The sequence below is a fragment of the Gymnodraco acuticeps genome, unplaced genomic scaffold (genome assembly GCF_902827175.1).
Source record: "Gymnodraco acuticeps unplaced genomic scaffold, fGymAcu1.1, whole genome shotgun sequence".
In the NCBI taxonomy this organism is placed as follows: domain Eukaryota; kingdom Metazoa; phylum Chordata; class Actinopteri; order Perciformes; family Bathydraconidae; genus Gymnodraco; species Gymnodraco acuticeps.
Window position 1 is genome coordinate 1235878 of NW_022991632.1, and position 15447 is coordinate 1251324.

The 15447-nt window shown below is 39.5% G+C and overlaps 1 protein-coding gene across 5 annotated transcripts in view; it reads left to right on the forward strand.

Moving 5' to 3' along the window:
• The window catches only part of arhgap9 (Rho GTPase activating protein 9), a 43348-nt gene that overhangs the window by 24053 nt on the left and 3848 nt on the right, over positions 1–15447 (forward strand). For 3 of the 5 annotated variants that reach the window (XM_034198249.1, XM_034198251.1, XM_034198250.1), the window contains 13 exons: positions 68–133; positions 2101–2241; positions 2407–2505; positions 4211–4272; positions 4400–4487; positions 5221–5316; positions 5814–5912; positions 7467–7572; positions 7938–8057; positions 11563–11661; positions 12725–12802; positions 13436–13489; positions 14251–14385. In XM_034198249.1, the coding sequence (XP_034054140.1) occupies positions 68–133; positions 2101–2241; positions 2407–2505; positions 4211–4272; positions 4400–4487; positions 5221–5316; positions 5814–5912; positions 7467–7572; positions 7938–8057; positions 11563–11661; positions 12725–12802; positions 13436–13489; positions 14251–14385 (1243 nt within the window). The remainder of the gene's footprint in view (positions 1–67; positions 134–2100; positions 2242–2406; positions 2506–4210; positions 4273–4399; positions 4488–5220; positions 5317–5813; positions 5913–7466; positions 7573–7937; positions 8058–11562; positions 11662–12724; positions 12803–13435; positions 13490–14250; positions 14386–15447) is intronic. The other 2 variants (XM_034198253.1, XM_034198252.1) reach the window with 2 other exon arrangements.

Below are 15447 nucleotides of genomic sequence, written 5' to 3' on the forward strand. Positions count from 1 at the left end.
ATAATTACTGATCACTTGTGTTTCCTGTCTTTGTCTTTCTGTCTCTTTGTTTTGTCATTCCTTCTAGCTGTCACCTGATTTCCTCTACGGGAGCCACCAGAGGAATGCTGACGGTGGCTGGCAGATGAAACAGGTGAAACAAGTCTCTTCCTGCCGCTCTCTTTTAATGCCAGAGGGCTAATGCATTTCACCTTGGGTTTCATCTTGTAAAAATCAACCATCAAAAAGTAAAACATAAACCTTATTATCAGTTTAATATATTCTCCCTACAGTACTGGATGCATTTGCTTAACAAAACGGGACACCACACAGCTCTGGTACCTTACAGTATGTCAAGAAAGAATCCTGCTACATGTTTGCACAGCACCAGCAGAATCATTAAATATATGTCTGTACATAAGTATCTATAGATTACTAAGACTTCCTATTCTTCTTCTTTTAAAATCTGAAAACTCTTTCCTTGTTACTTGTGTTGCATGCCTGACTGGGAGGGTAATCCTAAGTGTTTTATAAGTGCTTAAAGGGCTTTTGATGATGGAGGGTATTTTCCTCATGAAAATCAATGAAGTCGTCGAGTTGTTAGATTTGCAAAAACTACATATCCACTGTATCGCTGTAGAATACATTCAAGTAATGCCAGCTATGCTTTTTACATTCTCACAGTTCAGCATTTATGCATATTAAGGTGGGAAAATAGCAACTCATGGTGTGAAATGAAAGGCTGTTACCCAAGCAGTTCTTACTGCAACATGTTGCATCACAGAGGGGTGTGGGTGCACTTGGTTATAAAGCCCTTTTAACTGCCTGTTCTTAGCAAAGGAGCAGATTTGGCTCTTAGTGCTAATCCTCCTTGCATGAAAAGATGGCAAACATTAGTAGGGATATTAAGTCTGATTGTTGAAACTAGGTTACAGGGATTGGGAAAGGTACTTACATTTGGCTGCTGCTGCTGAATGAAGAGTTGAAGTTGTGGGAATTTTTGCATGTGAGCAATCACGATCACCTGTATCTGTACACGTGTGGAATTATTGGCATACGTATTTTGTGTGTAGAGTAAAGATGTACATTCTGTACATGCGCCTGCTCCTCTGGGGAAGTGAAGAAACTAATTCCAACTTCTCTAGGAAGCTGCAGTTTGTCCTCATTTGCCAGTTTGTAAAGTGCTCAGGAAATTCTCTCATAAGTCTCAGAGGGCAGGAATGCTTCAGGTCGTACTTGAATGAAGTAAGGTTTATGCATTGTTTCATCCCCCAAAGAGGATTTTTTTAATACTTGCAGATTTATTCAGGATTGATCCGACATGGCACAAGGTTTCATAATGTTTGCCAATGTATGATACCTCCTGAGAGAACTGAGTGCAGAGCGAGATAAGTTAACCTGTTTAAGTACAGATGTGGAGGCAGTTTGAGGTGGGGTGACATTTAAGCCCACGCAAGAATGATCTGTGTCAGACTGTGGCACTTTCTAATCTTATTCAGAACTTTCCAGTCCATTAGTCAGAAAAACAGAGCTGAATAGAGAAATACTGTACATCCACTGAAACTGAAAATGTATTAATGAGTAAAAAGTCCAGCCAGTGGGAAAAGGTCCTCCTTTTATGTATAACATGACCTGAAAAGTTGGAACAGTAGATGGGAATAAACATCAGCAGTTAGAAAAGATTGCTGTTTGCGGTTTCAATACTATTTTACTCTATACTGCTACACTAGGGGAAACTAGTATTGTTCTTCTTCATTGCAGATATGATTAGGTTTTGAATGCTTGTTTGCATGAACTGCATGCTTAATTTGGGAAAAAGCCCTAACCTTTTTGTTGCTCCTTACTGTTGCTTGTTTGTGATTTTAATTGGTTACTTTCGGCAAAACAATCTAAATACTTAAATATGCAACAAATATAATAACAAAAAAAAGTTTATTCCATAGTCTCAGTGAAGTCATTCCAAAGAAAGCAAACACGTATATCAGCTCTCACAAGATCCACATACATCAGTAGCAGCATATTGTATTTAATTTTCCATTCACGCACAATAACTTAGTGATTACCCTTTCCCTTGTTCCCCTCAACCCAAAAATGTGCCCCCTACCTTTAACCCCTGTGAAGAGCATGCAGCGCGCCGTCTCCTCTGACACCCTGAGCACCATGTCGTTCACTGATGCCCAGTGCCATATCTCTGCCGCCCTGCATGATGCCAAGCCGCAGCTCAACCACTCCCAATCTATGATCCTGCCTGAGAACGGCAAGGTACTCGCCTTTAGAGCACATACAAACAAAGTCATACATTTGGTGTTCAGTATTCACAGACATGCAGAGGGAAATGCAGATGTTTATCAATTTCACACAAAACACTGGACATATACACATGTAGAGGATTGTAGCAGCTGATGATGCCTACTTCCTGTTTTTCAGCTGATCCATCAGTGCAGAGATTACTCCTGTAATGTGACCAACATCATCGTGGAGCCTCCGTCTCCTGAGAGCTCTCCAGACAGCGATGGCGGCACACCGGTGAGAAAAAAATAAATATTTTTGTTAATACTTAGCAAAAGACGGCTTTGGGCAAACAATACCTCTTAAGCACCTGTTATCCTCAACTTTGAACCTACCCCTTTTCTGCAAACTCTCCTCACAGTAATTCTGAGTAGAACAAACACATAATACAATCAGCCTTTTGTTAATTATCTTGGCAGTAAAAACACAGCTGCAAAAACAAGGCAGTGACCATCAGGCTCAGGTAGCTCTGGCTTTCTACTGAAGTTCTAGGACTTTGTGAAAAAGCTAAATCATTGACATTTTCTCACCAGTTCTGTTTCATCAAACACAGATTTTGTAAATTCAGTCCTGACAGAAGCGTATTTCTCCTGAAATGCTGATAGGCCAAGAGAATTGTGGTATACATATTGTCATCGGAATATTTTCATCTGTTGTGTCGAGTCAGAGATTAAAGGGCAACTCACTATTAGCATTAAAAACACACATCCCAAGTATCCCTTGGAGAAAAATAGTAAAGCAAATGGTTTTGGTTTTATTTGCAGGTATTTCATTTTGAAAAATATTTTTGAAATAAATAGAAAACATTTATATCTTAGGTCTATTTATCCTGAATTGTATCTGGCAAAACAAATTTCGATTTTTCAATTCTCTCTTCTTTAGTTTTCTCTTTAAAAGGCAAATTCTTTCCTCAGTTTGTTATTCACTGCCTCCATATACTGTACTCCATATGAATAGATAGTTGGTATGATTACCTTTCTCTTAGAACTTAAACGGGGCCATAGCGCAGTGGGAGATTCAGCAGCTCCCCTCCTGCTATTTTTTTGAATGATGCAACATTCAAGTTAAATGGGTTTTCTCAGGATGCTCTCTTTCCTCTGTGTGTATCACACAGAGGAAAAGCCCTCTGCTGTACTTTACCGTTACCTTTTATTAATCAAACCAATTTGTTTGCCTGCCGTGAGAGATGACATTAGTGTGACGTTATGAATAACACTGCTTGAGTTTAGCTCTTGTGCTTCAAAACCTTTATTTATCCAGGTAAAATCCCATTGAGATCAATGATCTCTTTTTCAAGGGAGACCTGCAGCAGTAGGTTCCACAAGAAGACATAAAAACATAAACAACAGAACAACAAAAGGACATCATACAGTAAAATGTACAGGGATTACAATTTACATATTTAACCACATGTACAGGTACCAACAGCATCTGATTTTGTAGTATCCAACCGAGCTTTAAAAACATGTAGTGGTACTAGCTTGGTAATCTTCCATTCTTTTTGCAGACTGTTCCATGTTAGTGGAGCTGCATATCTAAAAGCTTTCTTCCCTAAGACAGTCCTAGCACTTGGCACATTTAATAAAACCACAGCATGCGATCTCAGGCAATAAGTACTTTCAATTCGCCGAGAGATCAGGGAGCAGATATAAGGTGGTAGTTTATCCAACATGGCTTTGTAAATGAAAAAGTACCAGTGACTGAGCCTCCGTACAGTAAGTGATGGCAAAACCGCCTTGGTATACAGGGTACAGTGATGCGTAAGTGCTTTACAATTTGTCAAAAATCTCAGTGCACTGTGATACGCAGCATCTAACTTGCTCAGGTAATTGGCAGGTGCATTCATATATAACAAATCACCATAGTCCAGCACAGGTAAAATCACCATAATCCAGCACAGGTAAAAAGGTCACAGCTTCAAGCTCTTTCAATGTGTCATCAGGAGTTGGAGAAAGCTGGCCTCCTAAACAAGACGAAGATTGCAGAAGGAGGCCGGAAACTGAGGTGAGCCTGCTCCCATTGAAGACAAAAAAGGTTGCATCTATTTGTATGAATAATGATTAAATAAATGAAGGCAAGTATAAGTTGCTGCGCTGATCAGATGAGTATTATTGGGGTATTTGTGTTGCAGGAAAAATTGGAGCCCCTCCTGGGTTGTGTTGGTCGGGAACAGCTTGGTTTTCTTCAAAGATCCTAAATCACAGACCCCTTCCAGCTGGGTAAGAGCTCAGATAAACTGTGTGTCTCAAGCTTTTATCCAAGGTTTAGGGTTGTTTTTTTTGTACACATTTCATTGTATAAACAATCAATTCACGTTTATTTCCCAGTATATTAAAAGTAACGTGGGTGAAAAATCATTCCATGAAGCTAATTTCTTTATTTAACAATCCTTAGCCAAGTGTTGTGACTTATTGCACAAATTGTCATTTTAGATTTAAACATTTGAAGTCGGTAGCTTTTGACAAACCCAAAAAAAGAGCACTGTGTTGCTTGTGTTCTATGAATCTGTTTTCATTCATGGCTCCTTGCTGTGAAATGACACACATTCAGTCCTGTGTTCACAAAACAGGTCAAACATATCTGTTGCAGGTGTTGAGTTCGAAAGTTTCTCTTAATGTTAGAGTTCTGTGCATTACATTACATTACATGTCATTTGTTAGACGCTTTTATCCAAAGCGACTTGCATACATTCAGTACTGTGGGCAATCCCCACAGGAGCAATTTGGGGTGAAGTGTCTTGCCCTGGGACACAACCACATGCTGACTGCAGTGGGACTCAAACTTGCTACCCCTTGATTCGAAGTCCAGCACACTATCCACTGAGCCACAGCCTCCCGTGCAGGAGAAGAAAACACCCAAACTCAATTTTTAGAAACATGTGTGAGTCAATCTGACCAACTAATAGAAGAAAACATGTTTTGTGTTTGTGTGTGCCTGTAAATTGATCAACAGAAACCAGGAAACAGTCGCCCTGAAAGCAGTGTGGATTTGAGAGGAGCACAGCTGCACTGGGCCAACAACTTGTCCAGCAAGAAGAATGTCTTCAAGGTAAAAAAAGAAGTGGATTAATTTTCAGGAAATTCAGTGAAAAGATCTCCAGATATAATTTGATCTTCCCTCAAACTTTCTGTAAGAGACTCTCATGTGTAATTCATCTGTTTTTATCAAATAACTGTAAACCCAATTGTTGCTGTGGCCTGATATAAAGTGAGGACAGTGTGAGCAAGTAGTAAAACATAAAGTCATATTTCTGTCAGCAGGGGGTCCTTATCAGCAGAGGAAGTGAGAGTGGGGAGTTTTTTACTTTGCATTTAGCCTCAGTAAAGAAGAGGAAGCTGTAATAATACATTTTCCAGTTAATTGTGGCGTGTACGTCTTGAACTATCTTTGAAATCAAGACAATAGACACATGACAGCTGACTAACTCGTTGGATAAAAAGTGTAAACAAATAAATATATATGTATATTTTAAATCATCGTTGGGGAGCTGTATGGATATTGTGTCATACATTAATACATTGTAAATGTGTGTATGTGTGTTGTAGCTGAGGACAGTGACGGGCAATGAGTTCCTGCTGCAGTCAGAGACAGATTCACTGATCATAGAGTGGTACAAAACCATCCAGAGCGTCATCGACAGGCTGGTGAGACACACACACACACACACACACACACACACACACACACACACACACACACACACACACACACACACACACACACACACACACACACACACACACACACACACACACACACACACACACACACAGAGATAACCTTTTATTGTGTCACTTCTCTATTAGTGGTAAAATTGTTTTCCTTTGAAGGATAATAGTGTCATACCATTAGTATATAAATGTTAGGACTGCACACACATCCTTAACAACTTCCTTATTCTTTGTCTTCTTTTCTCTATTTTTTTTTAAGATCAGTTTTAAGAATATTAGCCTCCATCTACAAACAAATCATTTAGTTTTTTTTCTGACAGATGACAGCTATCTTTATTTTTAATGGGTTTTAAAGGTCCCATGTCATGGCCATTTCTCCTGATCATAATTCCATTGTTGAGGTCTACTAGAATAGATTTATATTGTGCAATTTTCCAAACTCACATTGGTTTCTCATTCAGCATCTCTGTATAGTATGTGTATTCACTCTCTGTCCTACATGCCTTGTTGGAGCTCCTGCCCCCCCCCCCCCTCCCTATGAGCCCACTGTGCTCTGATTGGTCAGCTTGCCCACTCTGTTCTGATGAGTCTACCACCGTTACAGCAGAACATCAGTGTTTATGTGTTACAATGGTGTTTGTTAGCAACCAGAAAATGACACCAGTAATGACAAACAGATGAGAATGCTGCGTGGGGTCTGGGTGCCGTGTTGGCGGGACGTTGCGGGGCTCGCTGCTGCGCGAGGAGTGGATAGTGTGAGCTGGGTTACTGGGGTCGTTTCCTGGTTGCTGCGTGGGGTCTGCGAGACAGCGCGAAACTCAGCCTGAACTCAGCCTGAGCACACACACAAACTCACAGCTGGCTGAGTCTCAGGCGGAGAAATCCACAGAGCCGCAGCTGAGAAAAGATAAGGCTGAGTGAGTGAGTGTGTGTGTGTGTGTGTGTGTGTGTGTGTGTGTGTGTGTGTGTGTGTGTGTGTGTGTGTGTGAGGAGCTCCACGGATTAGTCCATTTGAACCTGGGCATGGTTACGTCACCATACTCAGGAAGAAAAAGAAAAATCTCCAAGGAGGCGTTCTGGGGCAGCATAGACAGGTATTTTCTGTGTTAGAGTTGTACTCGCTACAGGGTGTACTTTGAGGGTTTGTGACTCTGCAGACCGTTTACATGCAGAAAAAGCTTCATAACACACAAGGGGACGGGTAATAACCAGAAAAGCATGACATGGGACCTTTAAGGTCTGTGTGTAAATGTTATTATTACCTTAATATAGGTGTGTCCAAAGCAATTTATAATAAGTGCAATCAACCATGAGGAAACAAATTATCAACAGCAAGAATCCAGCAAATTAGCTTTCAAAAAAGCCAATCTAAATTAAGCGCTTCAAAATAACCTTTAAAATATTTAAAATGCTTAATGGACTTCTGAGAGCCTCTTTAAAAATGTGATTCAAACTGTAGGTGGTCTACTTTTTTGTATGTGAGTAATTTAACCCAACGAGCACTATTTCACTTTACCTGCCTTCCAGGACCGTGAGAACCCGTTGGACAATGTGCTGCTGTACTCCCTGAGGCGGGCAGGCAGCGTGGATATGCTGGAGCAGAGTGGAGACGAGGACGACAGGAGGACCGCGCGTAAGTCCCCCCCCCCCCTCCCCCCCTCTGACTTCCTTCCTCCACATAACACAGTCCACTCACTCCACCTCAGTTTACTCTCATTCCATCATCATCACTTTTTTTGTTCTAAACTTCCACACAGGCTTCTTACATCCTTCCATCCTCTCCTCAATCCTTTCCTCCATCCAGCCCACTTATATCTTCACACAGCCTCCATGGCAAATAATCCCCCCGTCAGTCCTGTCTCACCTTCGCCGCCACCCGGCCCTCCCACTCTTCATCCTCACCACCATCCCCTCTCATCTGCTCTCCTGCCCCTCATCGACCCGCACTGACCTCTTCTTCCTTCTCTTCCTGCTCCTCCACCTTTCCCACCTTTGCAGTCCCTCGCTCGTCGTCCAACCTGGAGAACACGGAGAGGAAGAGAGTGAAGACCCGGCTGAAGAAGCTGATCCTAAAGAGACCCCCTCTGCAGGCGCTGCAGGAGAAAGGCCTCATTAAAGGTAACATTTCATACGTTTTTTATTTGTAATGCTAGTATCCTTTAGTCAGCACTCAGTACACAGCGTTAAATAAACCAAGACTTTTACAAATCCATTTTCCACTGGTCTTTTGTTGTGAAGTTGAACATGTTTTGCTGCTTAACTAAGCTGCATCAAAGTTGGCTGGCTGGAAATCTCATTCTGCAATGATGCCATATCCCAGAGTGAATACCTATCGCAATCCTCTTGCCTGTAACAGCTTCTCCAAAATGAAATGATTTCACTCTGCCTGTCTGATGATTACAACACTATTATAACATTACATTTATTCAGCAGAGGCTTTCATCCAAAATGACTTACATTGTGCAATCAACCATAGGAGAACAAAACTAGCTATGGTTTGTTCTGGTTTGTGGGTTATTTTTCTCCATATTCTAAGTTCTTTGGGGTTTCCTGATAATATTTTAAATCATTTTTTGTAGTGCAGTGAAGTATTCTTTCTGGCATTTTATTTGTGCGTTTATGTGACAGGGAGCAATAGCAAGGGGACAGAAAGAGAGGAGGAAATCCAGTATGGAGGACGGAACATGACTTAAGTATAAATAAATAAATGTATGAAGAAATACAGGAATAAATAAATAAATACGTAAATAAATAAATAAATACAGGAATAAATAAATACAGGAATAAATAAATGACGAAATAAATACAGAAATAAATAAATGTTGAAATGAATACACAAATAAATAAATAAAAGAATAAATGCATAAATAAATGCATAAATAAATATGGAAATAAATACATCAATGTATAAATAAATAAATAAAAGTCGAAAATAAAACAGAACACACGTTATTATATATCTTTCATTTATTTCTACATTTACGCAACATACATTTATTTATTTATGTATTTATGTGTCCGTATGCTAATGAGGTGGGCGGTCCTAACCTCAGTCTGAAGCAGGATTGGTTACAGGAGTGTGTGATCATTTCTGGCAGAGGGCTCTACTACTAACGCCTGGATAACCGCGCTGATTCGAATGCAGGAGCTTTACTGTTTAGCCCTTATCTTTATACATCCATGGTTTATCCACAGTTGTAAGGTTTATTTATGGATATTGATTTAAGAGCCATTGGAGATCATTTACGATCATTAGCGGACCATTTAGAGAACGGAGAACCAAAAGACTATGTCCAGTTTCGTGTGGAACGATGTATAGAGGACTTGGCTCAGCTCGACATGATGTGACTTGCCACAAATCTATTGCTTCTGCCTGGCTCCAACAATTGGCGAATCCTGCTTCAGACTGAGGTTAGGACCGCCCACCTCATTAGCATACGGACACATAAATACATAAATAAATAAATGTATGTCGCGTAAATGTAGAAATAAATGAAAGATATATAATAATAACGTGTGTTCTGTTTTATTTTCGACATTTATTTATTTATACATTGATGTATTTATTTCCATATTTATTTATGCATTTATTCTTTTATTTATTTATTTGTGTATTCATTTCAACATTTATTTATTTCTGTATTTATTTCGTCATTTATTTATTCCTGTATTTATTTATTTATTTACGTATTTATTTATTTATTCCTGTATTTATGTACGTAATTTATTTATTCCTGTATTTCTTCATACATTTATTTATTTATACTTAAGTCATGTTCCGTCCTCCATAATCCAGGGCAGCAAAGGTACCCAACAAAACTGTCGCCAGATATAGCCAATGATCTCAAGGCCAGCAGCTTCTCATCATTTAAAAAAAGTAACAGTTCAGGATTGAAAGCTACACATCACACAAAGCTTCGACATAATGACAACACGATATGTAATCTCAACAACATCCTCTTCCACCAGGAGGCGTTATGTGATTTCCTGCATGTCATTACAACTGAAGAAGCCTCTTAAATGAATGGAAGTGACGGTACATTTATAAAATAATGACTACTCCTACTCCCATCTAATAAACTGATTGATTTAATCAGATTATACCAAGCAAGTTTTTCAAAGTCTGATCATATGGCATTAAAACCAGTTTGGTACCAAACTCTGAAGTAAAGTGTTGCGTATGCTGGGGTTTTTCACCCTACTACTGCAGTGGTTCCCAAACGGTGTGCCGCGGCACACTGGTGTGCCGTGAGGCAAGTCCGGGTGTGCCGTGGGATTTTGTGACAACCATACGTTATTATTGCAATATACAACTACACATAAATAATATATTTTTTTATTTACTATAATATCAGTACTTTGTAGGTTTATATATACGTAATCTGCGCGACTTGCGCGTCCACATCTCCACATGCAGTGCTGCATAAACATGGCTGAGTCAGCGATAACTTTCGAGGGGTGGAGGTATGCCCATTATTTTGAGTTCGTCCGAAGAATAGACAGTATTGTGACGGTGAGGTGCAAACTGTGTCCAGGCCAGAAGCTGTTATCCACTGCTGGAAACACCACGTAAAACCTCAACAAACACCTGCAAATAACACATGCTAAGGTGAAGCTACCGCACAGCTATTTGTTGTTTGTTTATATCACGTCGTCTGTTCTTCTTCTCTGTCTTCCGGTTGTTGCCTGCTTTGAATGACAAATACACACTACCGCCGCCTGCTGGTAAGGAAAGTTATTGCCACTCAGGCATGCGCAAGTTCGTACGTGCTCGGCGAGTAAAGTAACGAGTTACTTTATGTAGATAGTAACGAAGTAGTGTAATGTATTACTTTTTTTAAAGTAATATGTAATATATATTTAAAAATAGTAACGACCCCATCTCTGGAGTTGGCGTTCTCTACTCTGATTTACATGAAGAACAACAGGAGGTCACGGGACTCACGGCTCTCTGTTGAACAGGACTTGCGAGTGGCCCTCTCCTCAGTGCCACCAAGGATTAAAAAATTCTGCGCACCCCGACAGGCACATGTATCTCACTAATTTGTAAGTCGGCAAAAATATTTACAATAGCACATGTTTCAATGCTGATTGCTCAAATGTTAATTTTGTGACCTGTCTGGTTTAAATGAGTGTGTTGCTGCTTTGATGAAACCTAATTTGATAAAGTTTCAAATACATTTCTGAAATATTTCGTTAATAAATATTTCATGAGTAATATAGTTGTCTTGGTCACATTTTATTTGGCATTAGTAAATAATTATGCACATTTACAGATATTTTACATGATATGAGTGATAACACGTGTTATAAGGGCTATTTTGCACAATATATTACTCATGAGATTTTTACTTGTCCTTTGGTGTGCCTTGGGCACAAAACGTTTGGGAACCACTGCCCTACTGTATACTGTGTACATAGTAGGCCTACAGTACGTGAGCTGCATTGCATCATCAAAGGTGAGCTTATATCGCTCCTGGGAACATGGGGGTTTTATTCCATAGTGAACAGTGAATTTATCCTTAGATTAACTTGAGCCTGTAGCTCTTACATCATAAAGAAAAAAGTAACTTTTGAAAAGACATACAATGTGTGTTTGTGTCCGTCTGCCATCACCCTTCAGATCAGGTGTTTGGCTGTCGTCTGGAGATGCTCTGTGAGAGAGAGAAGAGCACCGTCCCTCGCTTCGTCAGGCTTTGTACTGAGGCTGTGGAGAAGAGAGGTACAAACACTGCAAACACACAGCCAGCCCCTGCTAATGTGATGCTCAACTTAGAGGGGGACGCAAGAGGAAACACTCCTTTATTCTGTTTTGAGCACTAGTCACATAAAAGCATTTGTGCACCTTATTGTTCAGCTCCTTGACATAAATCACTTAGCAAACATTTACTAACATTTTTGTGATTGCCTGACAGAGATGAAAGACGCACAGAAACAAAGTTCTGACAGCTGCCAACCGAAGATAGAGATATAATTAGAGACAATGGAGTTGTTTGGGAACTGTGTGGAAACAGTACTTTTAAATTAATATTTCATACACACCAAAACAACTTTATTCTGAGTATTGTTTTTAAAAACTTGGTTATAATGAATAGAATATTTTCAAGGAGCACTTTTGGACATTTATACTCAAGGATGTGACGGAATGTCAGAAAATGCCTCTTGCATTTACCCAGTGTTTTACAGTATAACATTAACCTCAACTGAACACGAAGAAAATCTGAATATGTAGACATTTTAGAAGCTGCAACTTGTCTTTTTTTTTCTCTATGGAGAAAAAACTGATGTTGATTCATGTTTTTGTCGACTCAAGTATGTGAGTCACTGTAGCTCCTACAGAGATTATAAAACGCTGGCAACACATTTTAATCTAAAGTGAAATAAAATGAAGTTAATGTGACCAATGATCAATACAAAATCTAGGCTAGATTTTTTGACCACTTTGATAGAAAGAAAGAATAGAAAATATGGATTGAGGATGTTAATAATTAATTGTTTACACTGCCTGACCTGATCTACAACATCACACCAGTGTGGAAAATTAATCATGTCATCATATAACTCAGCAATATATATATTTAGATGTGTCGAAACTTGCTTTTGCTTGACTTTATCCAAACACTTTTGGGAAGTTAGGCAACAAACTTCCCAGGCTGGCTAAATAATGGATGTCCAGAAGCAACAACAATAATATAATCTCTGACTGCCTGGAGAAATGTGTCACTCTGGTTTCGATACGAACCCTCACGCCAGTGACCTAACCAGCTATTTGCGTAATTTGACAGGACTGGACACTGATGGCATCTACAGAGTCTCAGGGAACCTGGCAGTGATCCAGAAACTACGCTTCCTGGTGGACCACGGTGAGGATGAAGGGGAGGAGGGGAATAACTGAACTAAATCTATAATTAATGCTGATTCATTTCATCTCGGACCATGAATGAAACCTGCTAGGGAAATGTTGGGGGGGAAGAGAAGGGGTGCCAGGTAGATGTCAAAGAGAGAGAAACATCTACATTAAAGAAACTCAAGTTGTTTGGAAACTGTCTGGGAAAAATGCTTCAAATATTTCATACACACAAAAACTTTCTTTTGACCACAAGGTTTGATAAAAACTCGTTTTGGTGAATTGAATGTCTTCGGGGAGCAGTTCTGAAAAGACATTTAAAAGAAAGACTCAAAAACGTTTAGCTAACGAGAGAGAGAAAATGATATGAATTATTTTGATAATTCTCAAAGTTATTTTGATTCATTTAATCTCTGACCATGAATGAAACCTGTGAATGAAATGCTGGGGACAGAGAGAAGTGGTGGAGTTTACAATTGGACATCAGAAAGGATTACATTTAAACCCTTCCTATTTTTTCAGAATGCTTTCTGATGCTGTTTTGTATATTCTACATTTGCACACACCTGCTTGAATCCTGATTGTCTCACTCCCACTACATTTGGTGGACGCTGAGGAAAGCCCTTTGAGTAACTGTTGGTTTTTGCAGAGCGAGCGGTGACTACAGACGGCCGTTACATGTTCCCGGCAGAGTTTGTACAAGGTAGATTCAGATTTACGAGGGGAAAACGGCTGCTTGAACGTGTCACTCGGCCTGCTTATATTTGTGCATCATTTGTTGCATAATGTGAACACCTCAGTCAGAAACTCCCCACACGCAGGGCTGATCTGCGGCACAGACGTGCACAGTACAGTTTGCTGCTTGTGCTACCATTTGCTTAATGTATGTGTGTCCCTTAGGCTTTTCTGCTTCAAGTTTTCTGATGTAATAACAGGCGGCAGGTTGTACAGCGACGCCTCGCACGGCACATGGCTGCCACCAAGTGGAGGAAACAGAGAATCAGCTGCAGCTCACACACTGTGAAGTGCTCTATAATCCCACAGCAGCATCTCACTGACCAACGCTTCTCATCTTTAGATTCTTATTTGTATCATAAAGAACTTCAATCAAAGCCTTTTATTGTTTTCCCTTTGGTTTTATGATCCAATTTGAGAAGCATTGGTCAGGCCTGGATTTTAAGAAAATGTTTGCTTTACATGTGTTTGTGCTTCTCTGACGTTTCAAAGAGCTTTTCTATCTCCATCCTGCAGCTACAAACCTTCGTGTTACGCCTCAATCCGACATGAATTCACACTTTAATTATGTTGTTAGCTTAACAATAATGTCACTTTAACTCCACTTATTTTTCTCATTAACTCACTCTAACCCGTTGTCTCTCTTTTTCACAATGTCTTACATTTCATGCACTTTTTCTGACAATGTCTGTTTGAATTTCTCCCCCCTCTTCCCTCCCTCTCCCTCAGAAGAGAAGCTGAATTTGGACCAGAGTGACTGGGAGGACATTCATGTCATCACGGGAGCTTTGAAACTTTTCTTTCGCGAGCTTCCCGAGCCCCTCGTGCCCTTCGGCTTCTTCACCGACATCGTGGAGACAGTCAGTGAGTGACCCGCCTCAGCCCCAGTTCATTTTATTTCTGCTGTACACATCCCTCATTACTGTAAAGAATGGCACTCATCTTTGATCAATCTAACCTTAATGCTTTTTTAATGGATAGGTTTTTTCAGATATTTAGGACTTTCTTTAATTATGTGTAGTAGAAATTTGACAGTAAATTAGGAGAACTAGAGAATTAGGATTAGTGAAACAATTTTTTTTAATGTATTTTATTTATTTAAGAAAAGGAAATGCACATTAATCAACATGAGCACTTGCATCCATCCAGTCCCTAGTCATATTCAAAGTGAGGTTGTTCAAGTTACATGATCAGCGTCTTTTAACCTCGTATTGGATCATTTATAATCTCACTTTGTTATTTTTCCTTTGCTGTGCTTTTATTCTGAATCCTCGCAACAATACTGTGGTTTTAATGAGTCAAAACCAGGACAGTCTGTGTGAGAGTTCACCCCCTCTTTTCCTGGATGCTTTCACACTTTCTCAAGCTGCGGTGAAAGTCATTTTCTTCAATATAGAATACACTGAATTTACAGCACGTTTGTCCACATCTAGGAAACACTGCAAAACACCACATATATCATGAAAGATAAATGGACACGGTTAAATCAAATGTTTTTTTCCAAAAAAGAAAATTGAATGAGTTCCAAGGAGAGGGAGGAATAATTACATACTGACAAAAGATACATTTATTGAGCAGTGTTTAACCCAAATGAAGTTATGGTTTTACTGCAACAACAAAAAATCCTCACGTTAGCTGCGTTTTTTCGTACTCCAATTATCCTCAACTCCCGCTTTATTCTATATTTTTCTTCTTGTTAACAAATGTCCCGAACACACAAAAAACAACAATGTGTTTTTTCATCTTTATTTGCTTTACAACTTCCAACAACTTGTTTGTGGCCGTCCATTCTGATGTAAACCTCTCAAACGGTCCATAAATATATAGTTACATTTTTGAAAATGCCAAATATATTCTTTAAACATTAGGTTAAAGAAAATGTAACTTAAAAATAGAGTGTAGTGCTTTTTGGGGGACTATTTTCAG